Source organism: Harpia harpyja, unplaced genomic scaffold (genome assembly GCF_026419915.1).
Source record: "Harpia harpyja isolate bHarHar1 unplaced genomic scaffold, bHarHar1 primary haplotype scaffold_39, whole genome shotgun sequence".
Taxonomy (NCBI): Eukaryota; Metazoa; Chordata; class Aves; order Accipitriformes; family Accipitridae; genus Harpia; species Harpia harpyja.
Window position 1 is genome coordinate 157,288 of NW_026293320.1, and position 22,408 is coordinate 179,695.

The 22,408-nt window shown below is 56.3% G+C and overlaps 1 protein-coding gene and 1 non-coding gene across 2 annotated transcripts; one reads left to right on the forward strand and one right to left on the reverse strand.

The window, feature by feature from the left end:
• Positions 1 to 2,309: 2,309 nt before the first annotated feature.
• On the reverse strand, positions 2,310 to 21,940 carry LOC128138323 (olfactory receptor 14C36-like). The gene is made up of 4 exons (XM_052779622.1): positions 21,797 to 21,940; positions 20,323 to 20,580; positions 10,433 to 10,521; positions 2,310 to 3,303 (listed from the first exon to the last, which is right to left on the reverse strand). The coding sequence occupies exons 1-4, from the start codon at positions 21,938 to 21,940 to the stop codon at positions 2,310 to 2,312; spliced, it is 1,485 nt and encodes a 494-aa protein (XP_052635582.1).
• Positions 9,095 to 9,167, forward strand: TRNAF-GAA (transfer RNA phenylalanine (anticodon GAA)). The gene has a single exon. It is a non-coding gene; the product is annotated as a tRNA-Phe (tRNA).
• Positions 21,941 to 22,408: the final 468 nt, after the last annotated feature.

Consider the following 22,408-nt stretch of genomic DNA (forward strand, 5'->3'; position numbering starts at 1 on the left):
GAGGGCATGTCAGCCTTCTGTCAGCCCCAAACTGCAGGCCAGCAATGACTCCCTTGTATCCAGGAAAGTCCTCACCAAGACAGCCTTTGCCTTCCCCCCATTCCCACTGCCAGCCCCGCTCCCCAGGACAGTGCAAAAGCCCTGGTCCTGGGGATCCTGGGACCCCTCCATCCAGCCATAGATAAGCCAGCCCTGAACTTGCATGTGCAGAAATGGATTTCTCTTTCTTATTTAATCCAGAAGCAGGAGAGGTGTTTGGGTGCTACACTAGATCCAAGCCAAGGTTTTTTTACTGAGGGTGCATGAATCACTCTCCAGCCTCCCTCCCTGTGCCTGCTGGGTCCCTGCTGCCCCTCCTGGGATTGCAGAGCCCTCCATTACCTTTTCACACTTGGATCTAGTGTTTTCCCTTTTTATGACTACGCCTTGGGTGGTCCCTCATTTTGTGAAGCTCCCCACTCACTCCTGGGCACACGCTGTCCCTTCAGATCCCCTGAGCTCTCCCGATTCACCTCCAGAAAGGATGAGTGTTGGCCATTAGCCCATAGCACGTGTGGCAGCCCAAGGCAGGTAAGCATGAGACAACTCTCCAACTCTGTTTGCGCTAGGCACTGACACCTGAGCCCTGGATCCAGACGTGGGTCCCCAACAGATCACACTAGGGTGCTGAGCTCATCCTCCAGGTCAGTGGGGAACCTAACGAAAGCCAGAGGATCTTTTAGGGTGCAGCTCAATGACAATGTCCTTTCATGATCTTTTGAGTTATAGCCCGGTCTTCAGGACCTGCACTGAAGGTCTCTGTGGTGGGGAGACACCACTTTTTAAAGACATAGCATTGGAGAGCCAGCTGTGATAATGTTGTAAGCATTTACAGAATGCTTCTAGGTCAGACACAGCAGGTTTCACCATTAGCACAGCTGGGATGAATCCAAACATTTCTGTAGGATTGCAAGTATGACAGAGACTGCAACAAGAAAAACCAAGCAGATTGCAGACCTGCCCTTAGATACCATGGGTGCCATGACTGCATAGGGCTGGGCAAGGCATTCTAGATGAAAAAGGGCTCTGAACTCAATTTTCTCACTGCGTCCTTGAATTCCCTCTCCAAAGAGTGGAGGGCAGCTAATTCCAAGAGCAAGATTTCACAGAGAACAGGTGTCTAAAAGAGATGGAGATTTCCCCCTCTGTTAACCCCCATTTCTGTCCCTAGGCAGTGACAGCAAGAGGTCCATTTCCCCTTCTGTAGGGCAGTGACTCCGCTGAGCTAGCGCAGATATCCAGCCTCTGGTTAGAAACCCTCGGAGGGGATGGGTATTCAGCTCCCCCATGCACCCCACAGACCCACCCTCTTGCTGCAGTGCAGAAGTGCACAAAAGAAGCTCCTGCATGCGAGTACCTGGTCTGAGCTCCTTCTCTAATCAGTGGGGATGGAGGGTGGCAGTTAGTTACTCACACTTTTGTGTGGCCTGCTGCATTTGCAGTGCTGGGGTGGTCCGAGACATGTACAAGTGCCTGCAAGCCCTGACAGAGCAATTCTGAGTGACCCACAGCCTTCGTCTGCATCAACACTAGAGATGAGTGGGTCTCCACTGAATGGGGGTGACACTGATCACTCTCCAGACTCCTTTATGCTTGCTGCATGGTCCCTGCTGCCTCCTCTGGGATTGCAGAGTCCTTGTTTCCCTGTGGATACAGCAATTCGGCACTTCACCTTCGGTGACTCCACCTTGGGTGCTCTCTCACATTCACTGCCCACCTCCGGCACACTCTGTCCCCGGAGACCCTGGGGGATCTCCAGGCAGCTCCAGTTTCCCCTTGAGAATGATGTTGTCTGCCCCGTGTGACATGTGACAGCCTTGGGTATGTCACTCAGTGACCAGCCATGGCCTCCACTGTCACTAGGCACTGACGGGTGAGTCCTAAATCCAGTCCTTGATCTCTACATGGTCACAAGTCAACTGAGAGGCTTTTGTTCCTGCAGTCATGCAGAACCCTGAGCAACTCCTGACAGCAGCATTGGAAGACAAGCCCAGTGTTCACGCGCAGCACAGAAGAGATCTCATTTTATTACACAGATGTTGTAATGTGTTCAGCTCTCAACAAGCATTAGACACCTTTAGAGAGGCTCCAGGTAAGAAAGAGGGGGTTCATACCTCTGTAGAAGCAAGAGGAATCCAAAAATTACTGTAGGAATATTATAAATTAAGAATAAAAATTACAATAACAATAAAGAGAACAAAAAAAAAAGGTCAGGACTGGTGTGGAATAACCTGGCAGTCATTTGTGGAGAGATGGGATGTTTCTCGGAGCTAAATAGAAGTCCATGTAATCAGTTTTCTAATGCCATCCCTGAGGTCCTGATTCCTCATGCTGTAGATGAGGGGGTTCACAGCTGGAGGCACCACGGAGTACAGAACTGCCAGCACCAGATCCAGGGATGGGGAGGAGATGGAGGGGGGCTTCAGGTAGGCAAACATTCCGCTGCTGATAAACAGGGAGACCACAGACAGATGAGGAAGGCACATCGAAAAGGCTTTGTGCCGTCCTTGCTCAGAGGGAATCCTCAGTACACTCCTGAAGATCTGCACATAGGATAGCACAATGAAAACAAAACAATAGAAGTGCACAAAGACACTAACCACAAGTACCCCAACTTCCCTGAGGTAGGCATCCGAGCAGGAGAGCTTGAGGATCTGGGGAATTTCACAGAAGAACTGGTCCACAGAATTGCCTTGGCAGAGGGGTAGTGAAAATGTATTGGCAGTGTGCAGCACAGCATAGAGGAACCCACTGCCCCAGGCAGCTGCTGCCATGTGGACACAAGCTCTGCTGCCCAGGAGGGTCCCGTAGTGCAGGGGTTTGCAGATGGCAACATAGCGGTCATAGGCCATCACGGTAAGGAGATACAATTCTGCTGACATCAGAAAGGTAAACAGAAAGACCTGAGCAGCACATCCTGGGTGGGAAATGGCCCTGGTGTCCCAGAGGGAATTGGCCATGGATTTGGGGACAGTGGTGGAGATGGTGCCCAGGTCGAGGAGGGCGAGGTTGAGGAGGAAGAAGTACATGGGGGTGTGGAGGCGGTGGTCACAGGCTACAGTGGTGATGATGAGGCCGTTTCCCAGGAGGGCAGTCAGGTAAATGCCCAGGAAGAGCCAGAAGTGCAAGAGCTGCAGGTCCCGCGTGTCTGCAAATTCCAGGAGGAGGAACACAGTCATGGAACTGCTGTTGGGCACATGCGTCCTCTGGACACAGGGGACTGTCCAAGGAGGAAAAGGCAGTGAGAAGTTACCAGAAACATCTCTGAGTAAAACCAAAGATATTTCTCATAGACCCTCCCCCTGTCAAACACCCACCCTTTTTCCTTCCTTAGGAGAATCTTTCATTCTGCCTTTGGTCTTTGGCTTCATTTTCTGTGGCTCTTTGTGCTGGAGCAGGGCCTCTGCCCATTGTCTCTTGAGGAGTCGACCCAGCCCCACTGCAGTGGGTATATGGGGATGTGGCGGGGGGGGCTGGGTTTGATATTCAGAATACATCAGATAAAATCACTCCTAACACAGGAGGGTTTGTCAGCATCTGCACTCCCAGTGTTAAAGAAAGTGGGTGGCAGAAAGAAGTTTTAGGGGCTTTGGGGTTTTTTACCTACTTCCCCCATCCTTCCCTGTGAGTGTTCTCTGAAATCAGAAATCGTGCGCATTTCTACTGCACTCAGAGTGACCAGCTGTGAGACATGAGAGGCAACGGGATTCACTGTGGCTTACTGAGAAGTGAATGGAATTGGTTGGGCTTGTTCCCAGCTACCTTGTGCTTGCAGTTTTCTCAGATGGAGGGTGATCACACTCCCATGGTACCAGTAAAAGCCAGCAGACACTACTGAAAGGAGAGGGACCCACTGCAGACCACTAAATGCCTCACCCTTTCTCAAGGTCTCAGCACCCTGTTTCTAGCCAAGGACACACACGGCTCATTTCATCAACCCAACAACATTTCCTCAGTCATTGCATCTCCACACTTCTCTTTGTGGGCTTTCAGATAACAAAAAGATGCTATGTGAAGATTTTCATGCTTAAGGACAGCTCACAGCTTGGAAAGCCACCCCAAAGAGATAGCCAATGTTCTAATGATTACATGTAATCTAGGGAAAACCAGCTCATTCCCCAGCCCCACAGACTGCATTTCCTACAACCCCACAGGTGAAAGCTGCGACACCTCATTTCCATGGACACACCTGCATAGGAGGACCCACAAGGTCAGAGTGTAACTCTGCAGCTGAAACTCCCATTCCCAGAGAGCCTGACAGCAAGGATGAAATAACAATACAAACAACACAGACAACTGGAGACACATGGGAAAATGCAGTGAGGGTCTGGCTGAGAGAGGCAAGCAGGGAGGCAGCTGGGCACTCAGGAAAGTTCTGCTTACTCAGCTGTTCAGACCTCCTCCCAGACACCAACATTGCCAGGCAGATGCTCTCAGCCCTGAGCTCTGCAGAGGGAAATGGGCACGTGGCTGGAGAGCTGCACCCACGGCTCTGCTGGAGTTCTGGCTGCTGAGGAGATGGTTCGTGCCTTGGACCCCCCAGCTCTGAGGGCAGAGGCTTTGCTGGGAGGGAGAGGAGGCAAGGATGCTTGCTCAGAGAAAGGGGTCTGCAATGGAGGAGATCATAAAGAATTTTCTGGATGCTCCCTTCCACAACATTTCTGGGTTTTGTTTCCTCTCATCCCCTGATCATATTCCTGTTGCCTGGAGATTTTTTCCTGGGAGATATTTTCCTATCCCGTTTCTTTTCCCTGTGAGCACTCACAGACACCATCCCAACCTTTGCACACCTATCTTGGACCTACAGAAACCTCTCTGTTTGCAGAGCACTGGCTGGGTGCATGTTCCTGTTTGCAGGTGCAAAAGGGCAGCTCAGAACAACCCTGATGGGTCCAGAAAAGGGGGTGCTGTCCATAGGCAGAGCAGTGGCTCAAGGCACTTTAACAGCCTCCTAGCAGACCTACTGATCACTGTGCCCCGGTACACAGCCCCCTGGGGTAGAGGCACCCTGCTCTAAAGGACAGCTCAGGGGGGTGCCCTGCACAAATGCCTTCACACCCCTGCAGCCACCCCTGGAAAAAGGTAGCTGTCACGCCTTGTCCTTCTGGTGGTGCAGCAGGGAATTCCTGCTCTGGAGCACATCCTTCTTGTCTGCTGTAGAGAAACTGTGAGTTTTACTTAGAGAGCTCACAAGCTGTGGATTGTGCCAGCTTTTGGAGATCCCTTCAGGATACTCTTGTGCATTGCCCTGCAGTCAGAGACCTACCGGGTGAAGATGTGTCCTGCAACAAGCCCTCCTCTGTCCTCCAACTGCTGACTGCCTTTAACCTCCCTCTTCCTCACTCCTCTCCCCTGGGTGCCTGCAGGCAGTGCCCTCAGCCCTGCTGCGCTTTGCAGAGGAGCTGCTCCTGGGCAGAGCTGTCTCTCTGCAGTGCTGTCTCCTTGTAATGAGCTCGCTCCAGCCCAGCAGCCAGGCCCAGCCCAGCAGCAGAGGACCAGCCCAAGGCACCATTTCCTCTGCCTGCTCTGGGCTCCCTGAAGATGTCTCTGGAGCTCTGGGACTGACAGCTCCTGAAAGGCACTGGGGACACCCCTGGGGAGCATGCTGCAAAAACACCTGAAGTAATCACCAACAGTAGAGAGAAAGATTGATGATTCCAGCAGCATGGTTTGCCCTGCCAGAGTGCGGTTCTCTGTGACAGGTGTCAACGTTCCCCTCTGGACATCGATATTCTTCACCCACAAGAAAAGGGACACACAGACAGGGCCAGGGAGGGGCTTGGCTTCCCTTGTGCAGGCCAGGGATTCAGCTGAGGCAATGCAGGCTTCTCATCCTGACCAGGAAGCCCTTGGGTTGAAGCAGGACTCAGCTCCCCGCTTTGACTCCACAGACCCAGAGGAGCTGGGAAGCCTCCTGCTTCAGTTCAGGTGTCCACAAAAGAGTTGCCAGCGTGTGAGCCCTGCTCTGAGCCTCTTAACTTTAGTCACTGGGGACTCAGGTGCTCCCATACAGATACTTTGGGATGACTGAGGTGCCAGAGGTGGTCCAAGACATGTGCAAGTGTTTGCAAGCCCTGATGGAAAAATGTCTGAGAATAGCCACCTCCTCCCTGAGCATCAGCTGAGGGCCAGAGGGGGAATGGAGAGATCTTGGCCACCCACAATGACATCAGATGTTTAGGGCACCTGAATGTGCCTTGTAAAATATCCGAAAAGCCTCTAGTGCCATGCCAGGTGCCTGGGTGGCAAACACAACTCCACTCAGTAGGCAAACACAGCACCCAACCTCCAGGAAAGCCATGCCCTCTTAGAGCTGGTGGGGGGCAGACATCCCAGGGCCTCCCAAAGGGGTCCGGTGACTATGTGCCACTGCCTGAATGACAGCACCACGGCATTGATGCAAGGCCATGCCATCTACACCCGTGGTGATGCAGGGCTGGGAAGCAGATCACAGCAGGGTGCCGTCCCCTGTGCCTGTGTTCTCAGCCCCGGGCTATTCTCCTCTCTCTGAACCTCTACTCACCTGCCTGATACTAAGAAGAGGGAAGCTGATAAGAATAGAATCACAGACTCCTAGGATCATAGAATGGTTTTGGTTGGAAAGGAACCTTTAAAGACCACCTAGTTCAAACCCCTTGCTGTGGGCAGGGACATCTTTCACTAGATCAGCTTGCTCAAAGCCCCATCCAACTTGACCCTGAACGCTGACAATGATGGGGCATTCACAACTTCTCTGGGCAACCTATCCCAATGTCTCACTACAAAAATTTTCTTCTTATGTCCAGTCTACCCTCTTTTATTTTAAATCCCTTACCCCTTGTCCTGTCACTACAGACCTTGGTAAAAAGTCTCTCTCCATCTTCTTAATAGCTGCCTTTATATATTGCATGGCTGCACTAAGGTCTCCTGTCGCAGATCCTGATTTAGAATTCTGCCAAGCACACCAAATTGTCACAGACAGGCTTAAAGAATCACTGCCAGAGGTATCAGCAAAAGTGGTTGTCTTGAACCTTAACAAAGTTTGATGGCACGGTTCACTCTATCACTTACTGCACAAAGGAGATAAAAATGATTCAAAATTACCAACACAGAATCAAAGGTACCAATACAAAAGCTGTATAGAGCACTATCATACCAGGTTATACGTGATATTGGTCACTTCCCAAAGATCTGCAGATGGTAAGAAGTCTTTCAGCCTCGAGAACCTTGAGAGATCTCCCAGCTCAAGGGGAGATCACTGCCGTGCAGCCAGCTGCTTAGCAGGGAGAGCTCAAAGAAGGCTCACTTAGGCTGTCATATTTATGGCCTAAAGTGGTTGGCTTGCAGTCAAATTATATGCAATGGAGAAGATATGCATGAGACTCCTTGTACCCACAACTTTCTTTGTTCCTTGACAAATGAGCCATGGAGGAAACACCTGCTATTCATGTGTTAATCGCATGCTCGCTGTTCCAGTTTCCAAGCCCATATGCATCAATGTTCACCATGTCAGTCTCTTCCTGTGTGGGTTTGCAGAGAATAGCTTGGATCCAGAGAGGTTCTTGGTCCTGTTATACCTAGGCCTTTACCTCTTTCGGAGCCTGAACCAAACTACCACTAGTTTGGCCAAAGAGTCGAGTGCATCCATCCCAGGGACTCAGCTCCCTCCGATTCCTGCCACAAACCCATGGGTGGTGGGAATCCTCTTGCCTCAGTTCGGGTGTGCACTCAATACAGTCCTTTGAAGACTGGAAGAAATCACATGTCCCTCCTATGTCCAAGAAGGACCCAGGGAACTACAGGCCAATCAGCCTTACGTCTCTCCCTGGGAAGGTAATGGAGTAGCTAAGCCTGGAAATATTTCCAGGCACATTGTACTGGTTTTGGCTGGGGTGGAGTTAATTTTCTTCATGGGGGTCCCTATGGTGCTATGTCTGGGATCTGTGACCAAAAGAGTGTTGACAACACACCAAAGTTGTAGCTATTGCTGAACCATGTTTGCACAGCATCAAGACCCTCTCTGTTCTCTTTCTTCCTCCCCAGTGACTAAACTGTTTTTCTTGGTGAGGGAAGAGCAGGGGATGTCATTTAGCAAGTCAAAGCTTTACACTGTCTATTGGTGTCCATGTCCACATCTTGGTAGCAGGGGTGGTGCAGGGAAGGCCTCTGTGAGGAGAGACGAGGGGCTGCCTCCATGCCAGACACATCTGGTTCCAGCTGGCTCCAAAATGCACCCACCACTGGCCAAAACCTGAGCCCATCAGCAAAGCTGGGGGAACCTCTGTGAAGGTATATTTAGAGAAAGGACACGACTGCTAGAGTGGGAGAGGAGCGAGGAGAAAAAGTGTGAGAAACAGCCCTGCAGACACCAAGGTCAGTGAAGAAGGAGGGATTGCTCCAGGTGCCAGAGCAGATGGTCTCCTGCAGCCCATGGAGAAGACCACAGTGGAGAAAGTAATCCCTGCAGCCTGTGGACGACCCAACACTGGAGACGTTGGATAATTCCTGAAATAGTGGCTTGAGGAGAGCCCATGCTTGAGCAGGTTTATGTCAAAGGACTGTAGCCCATAGGAGGGACCACATGGGAAAAGTGTTAGAAGGAAGGAGCAGCAAAGAGGAACTGGTATGGACCGACCACAACCCCCCATTCCCCACCCCCTGCACTGCTCAGGGGGGAGGAGGTAGAAGAGTTGTGAGCTAAGGAGGGAAGTTGAGCAAGGGAGAAAAGGGTGGGGAGAGGCCTTCCATGGGGAAGGAGATAAGGTCTTCCTTATCTCCACCAGCCCCACACTTCTTCCACCCTCCGCCTTTGCAACTGCACATGCCTGGTCTGCCCACGTATCTTTGCCACTGTCACGTTTGTACAAGGCCCACACACATCTTGACACACACGAGTGTAAGCTGGCCTCCACCAAACCTGGAGCCCAGCTGGCCTTGGAGACAGAGAGGGGCCAGGTCCACTCTGCCCAGGGCTGGACACAGCTTTTCCCTGGGAACCTCCCTGAGGAGCTCTCCTCCGTTGTGTCAGCCTGTGGCCTGGCACGGGTGGCACAGGGACAAGGGCTGCTGGGGCAGGGCTGAAGTAGCTCAGCTGGGAGAGCATTAGACTGAAGATCTAAAGGTCCCTGGTTCAACCCCGGGCTTCAGCAGTGATTTGCTCCCTTTCATTTTTGCACAGCCCATCTGCCGCCTTCCAGCCTGCCCCAGCCCTGCTTGCTCCTTCACCCCTTGTCAGAGCACTGTCCCTGCCTTGTAGCTGCAGATCTGTGGCTAAGAAGGAGCCTTCCTCCAGCACCAACAGTCCCCAGCCTCCCCCTGGGCAGGACTCTCCATTCAGTGCTCCTCTGGGGTGCTCTCCAGCTGTCCCTCCTTCCCTGCTCCACACGGATTGGGATCTTTCCTCTGCGGGGTCTCTGCAAAGACCCCCTCTCTCTCCTGCTTGTCATTCTCGATGGTGCACAGTCTGCTCCCATCCTCATACACCTCCTCCACCTGCTCCTCAGTTCCCAGACCTGAGGCCACCATCCCCCCAGTCCCAGGGAGAGGCACTCCCTGGAGCTGAGGCCTCAATGGCAGCATTCTCCCTCCAGAGGTCTGTCACAGAGAGACCTCTGATGTGCCCAGGACAGCTGAGAAAGCCGTGCTGAGGATCAGCCACTGTAGTGCCTGGGCACCAGTGTTATTTAGTCTCAAGCAGAGTTTCTTGGCCCCGCTGCAATGATTGACGAAACACCTATGTGCTCCTCTCTGGGCATCAGCAGGGAGATACAGAGCACAGCGGGATCCCTCTGGGGCCCCACATGAACATCGCTCTGCATCAGTTCATGCCTACTGCAAGGGCACAAGTTGGGACACAAATGCCAGCAGTGGCTCCCCTGCGTTCCAGCATGGAAGGTCACCAACTCTCACACCGTGTCGTCACAACAGCCCCAGCTCAACCACTCCATGTTATTTTTACTCTCCAAATTTACCCTCTTCTGCATGTCCTGGCATCGCATACACTTCTGTGTTCTCCATCCCCCCAGCACCAGACCCAGGACCCACAGCACAAGTGTCTCAGTAGTCCCCAGTTCCCTTACTCAAACCTCCTCACCCACCAGACTGCACTGCCCAGCCCAGCTGCAGCCCCTCACAGCCATCAGTCCCTGCCCAGAAAAAGAAAGAGCTGCTCATGAGCAGCTGGGGTCTGCAAGGGCCCAAGGCAGCAGGAGCAGCCCATGGAGACTGGGGTCCTGGCAGAGCCATCAAAGGGGCAATCCCAGCCCGTGTGCCCCAGCAAGTGGCTCAGCACCCTGTGCCAGGGCAGTGGGGAGCAGAGCTGCCTCCTAACCACTGTGGGAGGTGATCCATGGGCCATGATACACCCTGGGGCTGGCCAGGGTGTTCACGGCATGATGGAAAACTTAGGGCTCACTTCTGTGGGGCTACAGCCCAGGGCTCGCCCCAGCACGGCAGCTCTGCCACGGCCTCGGCCGTGTTCGACCAGCGTGGCCCAGGCAGGGCCTAGGGGAAAGAACGACCAGGGAATGCCGGGATGAGGAGATGGGTGCTCTTGCTGAGGTGCATGACGGGAAATTGCAAAGGACCATTTTGATGGAAGCTGTGTGTATTGGTTTTGCGTGGCAAGGTTTTGGTAGTGAGGGGGGTTACAGGGGTGGCTTCTGTAAGAAGCTGCTGGAAGCTTCCCCTGTGTTCGAGAGAGCCCATACCAGCTGGCTCTAAGACAGACCCGCCGCCGGCCAAGGCCGAGCCAATCAGCGATAGTGGTAACGCCTCTGTGATAACATTTTTAAGAAGGAAAAAAGTTGGGACGGCGGTATTCGGCAGACGGAGAGAGGAGTGAGAACATGTAAGAGAAACAACCCTGCGGACACCAAGGTCAGTGAAGAAGGAGGGGGAGGAGATGCTCCAGGCGCCGGAGCAGAGATTCCCCTGCAGCTCGTGGGGAAGACCATGGTGAGGCAGGCTGTCCCCCTGCAGCCCATGGAGGTCCACGGTGGAGCAGATATCCACCTGCAGCCCGTGGAGGACCCCACGCCGGAGCAGGTGGGTTCCCGAAGGAGGCTGTGACCTCGTGGGAGCCCTGCGCTGGAGCAGGCTCCTGGCAGGACCTGCAGATCTGTGGAGAGAAGAGCCCACAGAGCAGATTTTCTGGCAGGACTTGTGACCCCATGGGGGGCCCACGCTGGAGCAGTCTGTGCTTGAAGGACTGCACACCGTGGAAAGGACCCATGCTGAAGCAGTTTGTGAAGAACTGCAGCCCGTGGGAAGGACCCACGTTGGAGAAGTTCGTGGAGGACTGTCTCCCGTGGGTGGGACCCCACGCTGGAGCAGGGGAAGAGTGTGATGAGTCCTCCCCCTGAGGAGGATGAAGCGGCAGAAAATAACGTGTGATGAACTGACCGTAAACCCCATCCCCGTCCCCCTGTGCTGCTGGGGGGGTGGTAGAGAATCTGGGAGTGAAGTTGTGCCCGGAAAGAAGGGAGGGGTGGAGGGAAGTTGTTCTGAGATTTGGTTTTATTTCTCATTACCCTACTCTGGTTGATTTGTAATAAATCAAGTTAATTTTTCCCCAAACTGAGTCTGTTTTGCCCGTGACGGTAATTGGTGAGTGATCTCTCCTATCCTTATCTCGAACCACAAGCTCTTTGTTATATTTTCTCTCCCCTGTCCAGTTGAGAAGGAGGGGGAGTGATAGAACGGCTCTGGTGGGCACCTGGCACCCAGCCAGGGTTAACCCATCACACTGTGGCTGGCGGGATGGAACTGTCAGCAGGAATATTCCCCAGGGACTGTTGGCTCTTGCAGCCCCACAGCCTGACCCCAAGACTGCTGTCCCTGAGATGTGTCCCTTCCCCACCGCCATGTCTTTGTGCTCTTCTCCCCCCAGTCAGCCTCAGGGAGACACCCTGACACCTGGGCAGGCAAGCACCAGCTCTGGCTCAAAGCCCCAAAGGCTTTTAATAAGAACAGCGTAAAAACAGGGTGCTAAAAGTAGAGGAAATACCCAGCTGCTTCTGCTGCCTGTGGGAAAAGGGAGACGGTTCCCTGGTGCTCACGGCTCTCCCAGCTGCACAGACCTCTCCTTCCTCCTGGCTGCACCCAGCCCCACGGCAGGGACGGGCTCTGCTTGCCCTGGCATCAGGGACTGTTGTGCACTGAGCTCCGGTGTCACAGCCGTTGTGTCCTCAGGGGCATGTGCCTGAGACCCCTCTTCAGCATCGTCATAGCCTGTGCTCTCTGGGGACAGGGACCAGGCATCTGCCTCAGCTCCAGGGGACCCAGCACTTCTCTGGGAGCACAGGATTCCCCCTGCAAACAGCAAGGCAGGCCATTGCCCATTTGCCCCCTGGGGTGCCCCTCCTGGCCTCTACATCACCTTCCTCCCTTCTCCTCACCAGTCCTGAGATGTTCCGCTCCCTCTCCCACCTACAGACCCCCAGGAAAAACTCCTGGGACACGTTCCTTCACCCCAGGAGGTTGGGCTCTCTCTCAGGACAGCACCAATTCATCCAGCACCCAGGAACTGGCAGTGCTTATCTTACTCTCTCACCTCCAGCTGCATCCCTGGGCCCTTCTCCCTCCTCTGGTGCCCTGGGCATCTCCCAGTCTCCCTGCCCAGACACAGGATCCTCCCCAGGGTCAGAAACCTCCCTGGCATCATCATAGCCATCCACTGGGTCACCTCCGGGCAGCACAGGGATGCCTTCAAGGAGAGGGGAGGTGCTGACATTGAGAAGATACACATGCAGAGCAGAGCATGGGAGGATATGCAGGGACACGAGGCTCAGACGGGGGTGTTGGCAGCACCACAGGAGACCCCCATGTCCTCCCCAACTTCAACAGTGACACTCAGTGACACCGCTGTTCTTCACATGCCTGCAGGGAGGAGGCAGCCACTCCTTCCCACACCCTATTACCTGGTGCTGACCCCAGACCATCCTCCTCCTCGCTGTCCCCAGGGTAGGGCTGCAGATTGGTCCGGAACCCCTCTGAATAGGAGCCTGGAGAGAGGTGCAGCAGGTGCCATGGGAGTGCACTCTGCTGACCCAGACTGTGGTCAGTGCTTCTGGGGACAGGGGACCCACAGAGCCAGGGCTGAGTGAGGAGGAGGGCTCAGGACTCACCCTGCCGCCCTGGGACAAACCCCATCTCAAAGGGACTCCCAGAGCTACCCCAGGACAGCACCTTCCCTCAGCCCTCAGGTGTCACCCAGGGTGTGGGGGCAGGCAGAGAGGGGCTGTCCCCCACATGGATGGGAGGAACTGGTGGGGAGAAAGCTCCTCTCTTGGGCCCAGGACCTGGCTGCTCTCCCCACAGACGCCACAGCCCCAGTGCTGCAGGGACCATTGGCCATGGGACTGCAGGGGGTCAGCCCTGAGTGGGAGGCAAGGGGAGAGAGAGAGAGACCTGGCCTCCGAAGCCGGCGCCGGAGACGTAGACCTGGCTTCCATAGCCATCATCGGTGGCGTACACCTGGCCTCCCTTGCTGGCGCCGGGGGGCTAGACCTGGCCTCCGTAGCCAGTGCCGCGGGGTAGACCTGGCCTCACAAGCCAGAGCCAGCGGGGTAGACCTGGCATCCCAAGCCGGCGCCGGTGGGGTAGACCTGGCCTCCCTAGCAGGCGCCTGCGGGATAGACCTGGCTTCCCTAGCCTGCGCCTGCGGGGTAGACCTGGCCTCCCAAGCCCGCACCGGCGGCGTAGACCTGGCCTCCCTGCCGGCGCCGGCGGGGTAGACCTGGCCTCCGAAGCTGGCGCCGGCGGCGTAGACCTGGCCTCCATAGCCAGCATCGGCGGCGTACACCTGGCCTCCCTTGCTGGCGCCGGGGGGGTAGACCTGGCCTCTGTAGCCAGTGCCGCGGGGTAGACCTGGCCACCCTAGCCGGAGCCAGCGGGGTAGACCTGGACTCCCACACCGGCGCCGGTGGGGTAGACCTGGCCTCCCTAGCCGGCACCGGCGGGGTAGACCTGGCCTCCCAAGCCGGCCCCGGCGGGGCAGACCTGGCCTCCCTATCTGGCATCGGCGACGTAGACATCACCTCCCTAGCCAGGGCCACGGGGTAGACCTGGCCTCCCTTGCCGGCGCCGGCGGGGTAGACCTGACCTCCCTAAACGACGCCAGCGGGGTAGACCTGGCCTCTCTAGGTGGCGCTGCCCGGGTAGACTTGGCCTCCCAAGCCGGCAACAGCGGGGTAGACCTGGCCTCCCAAGCCAGCGTCAGCGGCGTAGACATTGCCTCGCTAGCTGGCGCCGGCGGGGTAGACCTGGCCTCCATAGCCGGCGTCGGCGGCGTAGACCTGGCCTCCCTTGCCGGTGTCGTCGGCGTACACATTGCCTCGCTAGGCGGCGCCGGCGGTAAAGACGTGGCCTCCCTGCCGGCGCCGGCGGAGTAGACCTGGCCTCCCAAGCTGGTGCCGGTGAAGTAGACGTGGCCTCCCTAGTCTGCGCCGGCAAGGAAAACCTGGCCTCCCTTTTCGGCGCCGGCGGGGAAGATCTGGCCTCGGCAGCCGGTGCTGGTGGGGTAGACCTGGCCTCCCTAGCCGGCGCCGGCTGGGTATACCTGGCCTTTGTACCCGCTGCCGGTGGGGTAGACCTGGCCTCCCAAGCCGGCACTGGCGGCGTAGACCTGGTCTCCCTAGCCGGCGCCTGCAGGATAGACCTGTCCTCCCTAGCCGTGCCAGCATGGTAGACCTGGCCTCCCAATGCGGCGCCGGCCAGGTAGACCTGGCCTCAATAGCCGGCGCCGGAGGGGTAGTCCTGACCTCCGTAGCCAGCGCCGGCGGCGTAGACCTCGCCTCCCTAGCCGGCGCTGGCGGGGTAGACCTGGCCTTCCAAGCCGGCGCCGGCAGGGTTAACCTGGCCTCCCTGCCGGCGCCGGCGGGGTAGACCTGGCCTCCTTAGCCGGCGCCGGAGGGGTAGACCTGGCCTCCGCACCTGGTGCCGGCGGGGTAGACCTGGCCTCCCAAGCCGTCGCCCACGGCGTAGACCTGGCCACCCAATCCGGCGCCGGCGGGGTAGACCTGGCATCAATAGCCGGTGCCGGAGGGTTAGACCTGGCCTCCGTAGCCAGCGCCGGCGGGGTAGACCTGGCCTCGCAAGCCGTCGCCGGCGTGATAGACCTGGCTTTCCTAGCCGGCGCCGGAGGGGTAGACCTGGTCCCCGTAGCCAGCGCCGGCGGGTAGACCTGGCCTCAATAGCCGGCGCCGGAGGGGTAGACCTGGCCTCCTTAGCCAGCGCCGGAGTGGTAGACCGGGCCTCTCTAGGCGGCGCCGGCGGGGTAGACTTGGCCTCCCTAGCGGGCGCCGGCGGGCTAGACGTGGCCTCCGTAGCCGGTGCTGGCGGTGTAGACCTGGCCTCCCTAGCCGGTGTCGGCGGCGTAGACATTGCCTCGCTAGTCGGTGCCGGCGGGGTAGAGCTGGCCTCCCTGCCGGCGCCGGCGGGGTAGACCTGGCCTCCGCACCTGGTGCCGGCGGGGTAGACCTGGCCTCCCAAGCCGTCGCCCACGGCGTAGACATGGCCTCCCTAGCCGGCGCCGGCAGGATAGACCTGGCCTCCCTAGCTGTGCCAGCATGGTAGACCTGGCCACCCAATCCGGCGCCGGCGGGGTAGACCTGGCCTCAATAGCCGGCACCGGAGGGGTAGACCTGGCCTCCGTAGCCAGCGCCGGCGGGGGTAGACCTGGCCTCGCAAGCTGTCGCCGGCCTGATAGACCTGGCTTTCCTAGCCGGCGCCGGAGGGGTAGACCTGGTCCCCGTAGCCAGCGCCGGCGGGGTAGACCTGGCCTCCCTAGGCGGCGCCGGCGTCGTAGACCATGCCTCCCTAGCCTGGTCGGCGGCGTAGACATTGCCTCCTTAGCCGGCGCCCTCGTGGTAGACCTGGCCTTCCAAGCCGGCGCTGGCGACGTAGACCTGGCCTCCCTAGCCGGCGTCGGCAGCGTAGACCTGGTTTCCCTTGCCGCCATCGGCGGCGTAGACATTGCCTCGCTATCCGGCACCGGCGGGGTAGACCTTGCCTCTGTAGCCGGTGCGGGCGGGGTAGACCTGGCCTCCCTAGCCGGCGCCGGCAGGGAAGACCTGGCCTCCCTGCCGGCACTGGCGGCGTAGACCTGGCCTCCATAGCCCGTGTTGGGGGCGTAGACATTACCTCGCTAGCCGGCGCCGGCGGGGTAGACCTGGACTGCCTGCCGGCACCGGCGGTGTAGACCTGGCCTCAGTAGCCAGTGCCGGCGGGGTAGACCTGGTCTCCCAAGCCGGCGCCGGCGGGATAGACTTGGCCTCCATAGCCAGAGCCGGCAGGATAGACCTGGCCTCTCTAGCCGCCTCCAGCCGCATAGACCTGGCCTTGCTAGCCTGCGCCGGCGGGGTGGACCTGGCCTCCCTAGCCGGCGCCGGCGGGGTAGACCTGGCCTCCCTAGCTGAGCCAGCATGGTAGACCTGGCCTCCCAAGATGGCGCCAGCAGGGTAGACCAGGCCTGCTTAGCCGGCGCGGGAGGGGTAGACCGGGCCTCCGTAGCCAGAGCCGGTGGGGTAGACCTGGCCTCCCTTCCGGCGCCGGCGGGGTAGAGCTGGCCTCGCTGCCGGCGCCGGCGGCGTAGACCTGGCCTCCCTAGCGGCGTCGGCGGCGCCGGCTAGCGAGGCAATGTCTACTTTGCCGACGTCGGCTAGGGAGGCCAGGTCTACCCCGCCGGAGCCGTCTTGGAAGGCCAGGTCTACCCCGCTGACGCCGGCTTGGGAGGCGAGGTCTACCCCTCCCGCGCCAGCTAAGCAGGCCTGGTCTACGCCGCAGGCACCGGACCGGGAGGCCAGGTCTACCCCGCCGGCGCTGGCAGGGAGGCCAGGTCTACCCCGCCGGCACTGGCTAGCGAGGCACTGTCTATGCCGCCGACGCCGGCTAGGGAGGCCAGGTGTACGCCGCCGGCGCTGGCAGGGAGGCCAGGTCTACCCCGCCGGCTCTGGCTACGGAGGCCCGGTCTACCCCTCCCGCGCCGGCTAAGCAGGCCTTGTCTACCCCGCTGGCGCCAGCTTGGGAGGCCAGGTCTACCATGCTGGCACATCTACGGAGGCCAGGTCTACCACACCGGCGCCGGCTAGAGGGGCCAGGTCTATCCCACCGGCGCCAGCTAGCAAGGCCAGGTCTACGCGTCCGGAGGCGGCTAGGGAGGCCAGGTCTACCCCTCCGGCGCCGGATTGGGAGGCCAGGTCTACGCCGCAGGCGCCGGCATGCAGGCCAGGTCTACCCCGACGGCGCCGGCTTGGGAGGCCAGGTGTACGCCGCCGGCGCTGGCTAGGGAGGCCAGGTCTAAGACGCCGGCGCGGGCTTGGAAGGCCAGGTCTATCCCGCCGGCGCCGGCTAGGAAGACAATGTCTATCCCGCCGGCGCCGGCTAGGGAGGCCAGGTCTACCCCGCCGGCCCCAGCTTGGGAGGCCAGGTCTACCCCACCGGTGCTGGCTACGGAGGCCAGGTCTACCCCTCCGGCGCCGGATTGAGAGGCCAGGTCTACCATGCTGGCACAGCTAGGGAGGCCAGGACTAGCCTGCCGGCGCCGGATTGGGAGGCCATGTCTACCCCGCCGGCGCCGGCATGCAGGCCAGGTCTACCCCGACGGCGCCGGCTTGGGAGGCCAGGTCTACCCCGACGGCGCTGGCAGGGACGCCAGGTCTACCCCACCGGCGCCGCCAGGCAGGCCAGGGGTACTCCGCCGGCGCCGGCTAGGGAAGCGAGGTCTACCCCGCCGGCACCGGATAGGGAGGCCAGGTCTAAGACGCCGGCGCGGGCTTGGAAGGCCAGGTCTACGCCGCCGGCGCTGGCTAGGGAGGCCAGGTCTACGCCGCCGGCACCGGCTAGGGAGGCCAGGTCTAAGACGCCGGCGCGGGCTTGGAAGGCCAGGTCTACCCCGCCGGCGCCGGCTATGGAGGCCAGGTCTTCCCCGCCAGCGCCGGCTAGGGAAGCCAGGTCTACCCCGCCGGCACCGGCTACGGAGGCCAGGTCTATCCCGCCGGCTCTGGCTTGGGAGGCCATGTCTACCACGCCGGCGCCGGCTTGGGAGACCAGGTCTACCCCTCCGGTGCCGGCTTGGGAGACCAGGTCTATGCCGCCGGCGCCGGCAGTGAGGCCAGGTCTACCCCGCCGGCGCCGGCTAGGGGGGCCAGGTCTATCCCGCTGGCGCCGGCTAGGAAGACAATGTCTACCCCGCTGTTGCCTTCTGAGGTGCGGCGACCTGGTTCAGGAACGGCATGGCGACCCACCCCAGGCCGCTCGGGCCATCGGCTTGCAGACACCAATATGGTGGACAGCAAATGGCGTTTATTGATGAGTAACACAGCTTTATATAGCTAAGGTTTACAACGTCACTTCCGCCTGCTTACACCATAAACTAACCGTTATTGGCTATTAGGAGAGGGGCCCTATCTTCCCGTACAGCGCGACATCTTCCGGCCGCCAGACCCTAACTACCCACATTTTCCCCCCTCCCTATGCATAACTAAATTGGCTAAAATACAACAATCCTAAAAAAAATTGTATTTTTATTCTTATTCTATACTTTATAACAATCTTAAAAAGTATATGTCATAAACTTGAATAAAAAACATAAGGCACAGTGAACGGGTGGAAGTTAGAGGGTAACTGGTAATAATGGTGTGTAACTTGGGGTAACTTAGGGATAACTGGGGGTAACACTGAGTGGGTACATCCTTAAAGCAGTTGCTGGTGTTCTACCAGCATGATGTTAACCTTCTCTAGTCGGCTCTTGACAAACGACACGAGCCTATTCAGTATACAGGGTCCAAAGATCAGTGCTATCATGATCATTGCGATCGGTCCTATCAAGGTAGATATCAGGGTGGTTAACCACGGTGAACGGTTAAACCATGATTCAAACCAGCCTTGTTGGGCTTCCCTTTCTCTTTTTCTTTTGTCTAGACCCTCCCTAAGTTTGGCCATGGTATCTCCGACAACCCCAGTGTTATCTGCGTATACACAGCATTCTTCTCCTAATGCAGCACATAGTCCGCCTCGTTGTAGAAACATGAGATCTAATCCTCTACGATTTTGTAAAACTACTTCTGACAATGATCTCAATGACGTTTCTAAAGCGCTGATCGATTGTTCAATTCGAACCAAATCTTCATCTACTGCTATTCTAAGGGAGTGGAACCTCTGGTTTTGTTCAGCTAATGAGGCTATTCCTGTTCCTGCCCCTGCGGCTCCTACAGTTAGTAGGGTAGCTATGGTCAGAGCGGTAAAGGGTTCTCGCTTTTCTATATGATGAGAAGTTAAAAGGGTTTGATGATTATATATAAATTCTTCAGGATGGTATATGATTCTTGGGATAATTATTACTTGTATACAAAATTCATTACTTCCATTGAACAGTTTAAGAGATATACATGGGGTAACTCCAATTCTCGAACATAGCCATTTGGTGTTGTTCGCAGGAACTAGCCAATCACCTTTTGATCCTTTTTCTAGTGTGGTCTCGTTTGTACATAAACGCCTTTTCTCGGGGGGTACTTCGCCGACACATCTGCCCTGTCCTGATACATATTGCATCGTCATTCCTGGGCTGTTTTCAGTGTTCCATATACATTGTACAGGATTAGACCCATTCACTAGTTCTGGTTTAGAGGGTATACCTACTGCTTCATAAAAAGGGGGCCTTACGTCATAGCAAAGCCAGCAGTTTGTTGTCATATTTGGATTTGTAGAGTTCAATATCTGGTATGTTGAGTTCAACAACTTCCATAGGGGGGGCATTTCAAATTCTAAAGTTGTCAAAATTTTGGTGTTATTGGGAGCCGTATCCTCGGTATTATTTTTGGTGTTATGTATTAAAGGTTTGGATGTTTGTGGGTTAAGAACCGGGTTAGGCCCGATTGCTTGGGGTACTTGTTGCATGGTTCTAATGATTTGTATCACTACTCCTGGATCTTTAAACCCGTTGTGAAGAAATACTGACCACATTTTCCCCACAACCCAACCCGTATTGGTCGGGTTTAGGATTTCCAAAATCAAATGGGTACAAGTACCTTTTTCATATAGTAATCCATCGCTCGCAAACTTTGGATGTTTACACCTATTTGGTCCCCATCTTACTCGCAAAAATTCATCTTCTTTTTGTGGTTTCCATCTATCACTTGTCACAATGGTCTCGCATCCCCAATACCCACAAAACCAGTATCCTGGATAGTTACAATAACTTTTTCCTGGGTTTGAACTGGGACACCAGTATGTTCCCCATAATGAATCGCGTCCAATTATGGAGAATAAGTCACTATTTTTTATCGTAAAAGTTGGGGCACCTACTGTTACGTTCTCCCTTATCACTCGGTCACTTGCAGGGTCCCGTAGGATCCATCTGAACGGTTGATGGTGATAGTAGTTTGGTTCTGCCTGTCCTATAGTGACAAGCTCCGAAATCAGGATCACACAAAGGCATTGCAGCCCCCCCCTGCGGAGGCTATTTTGCCGTTGTCTGGATTCTGTCAGTGTGGAACTCCCAGGTTTGGACGGGACGCTTGCCACCGGGGTGTACGGGTTACGGGGGTGTCCGATGATCCGGTCCTGTGAACAAAAACTCACAGTTTTCATTAGTTTTATTCTGAAGGTCTGGTTTGATAGACTTAAGCGGGCACCACTTAACTCTACCATCTTTTCTGACAGCGGCATACCCTCGCCCTGTCAGAACCAGTTTCCACCCTTGTTCCCATTCTCCCAGCTCATTTCTAATTATGACCAACGGGCCTTCTTCTAGTGCTCGAGTGGCCCAATGTTTTTGGGTGGGGCTATTCACCTCCTCCCCCCTGGGGAATTGATTCAGTGCTAGTAGAGCAGTTGCTAGTAGGCGTGCTTGGTCTCCCGGGGGAATGGCGTTGACAAAACCTTCTGTTTTTGCCAATACCTCCAATTTAGATTTCAGAGTTTGATTCGCTCGTTCTACTATGGCTTGTCCCGTGCTATTATACGGGATGCCGTGTGTTAGGGTAATACCCCATTTCAGAGCAAATGCCTGAACTGATTTAGAAACAAAATTTGGACCGTTGTCCGTTTTGATCTGATTAGGGACGCCAAGCCACGCCATGGCTGTCAGCCAATGTTGGATGGTTGTTTTAGAGTCAGTCTTAAGGTGTTGAGTGGCTACAATCACCCCGCTATATGTGTCTACAGTTACCGCTAGCCACGCTCGAGGTTTTAGCAACTGGCAGAGTGTAAAATCCGTCTGCCACACCTCGGAGGCTTTAAGACCTCTGGGGTTCACCCCGCTGGACCACAGTGGTGCTTTCTGACAGTGGGGACATGTAGCTACTATGTGTTTTGCGTCAGTGACTGAGATCCCGCATCTCTTTACTAACGCTTTTGCTCCGATGTGGAGAGACTCATGTAGCTGACGGGCATCTCTTAGTGTCCACAATCCTTTTGCAGCGGCGTCTGCTTTGTCGTTACCGGTTTGGAAAAACCCTTTAATTGGGCTGGGGCTGTTGACATGGATGACCGATATAGTGCCCTTTCGAGAAAAAAGTGCTTCTTCCAGCATTAGGGCTGTTGTGGATGTTGACACGCCGGGCCCTGACATGGCCAAGCAAAGTTTGGCCACAAACATCGAATCAGTTACTATGTTAAGATGTTCTGCTGGGAACAGTCTGCACGCTAGTACTACGGCCGTCGCTTCTAGCTGCTGGACTGAAAGAGCACAATCGGTCATTTTAATGCAGTGCCATTCTCCTCCCGATTGCCATACTGCTGCCGCGGTTGAGGTCGCTGAGGATGCGTCTGTGAAGACCGTTGGTCCCGGTTGGGGCCGGTCCACGATCTTCCGTGGAAGGTTGATGTTGACAATTGTCAGCATTTGAGCCCAGGGGGGCTTTGTGGCGTACCGGACTTCTCCACCAAATCCGACGAGAGCTATGGCCAGATACTCTGACATCGCCACTGATTGCGTTGGAAGCTGTTTGCGGAAGGGTAGGTATATCCTGGCGGGTTCGATGCCTAGGTGCCTTAGGGCGAGTTTTCTGCCTTTCATGATGAGGTTACCAAGGCACTCGACTCCTGGAGAAAATGCACGTGACGTTTTTCCTAGGACTATCCATTGTACTGGCTGGGCTTTTTCAGGGGGGCCCTGGGCTAATGCTCCTACTCCCCCCCCCGCCGTCAAGTGTACATACAGATCAAGTGGTATATTCGGGTTCCACCTGGCGAGCGTGCTTGATGACACCTGTTGCTCGATAAAGTCGAGAGAGTTCGTTGCTTCTATCATCAGAGTTTTTTGTTCCCATGGGTTCTTTCCTTTCAAAAGATCGTACAGGGGGACCATGATTTCGGGAGGGATCAAAACAGTTGCGGAGCCATTGCAAGGACCCCACTAACTGTTGCATATCATGGAGTGTCTTAATGT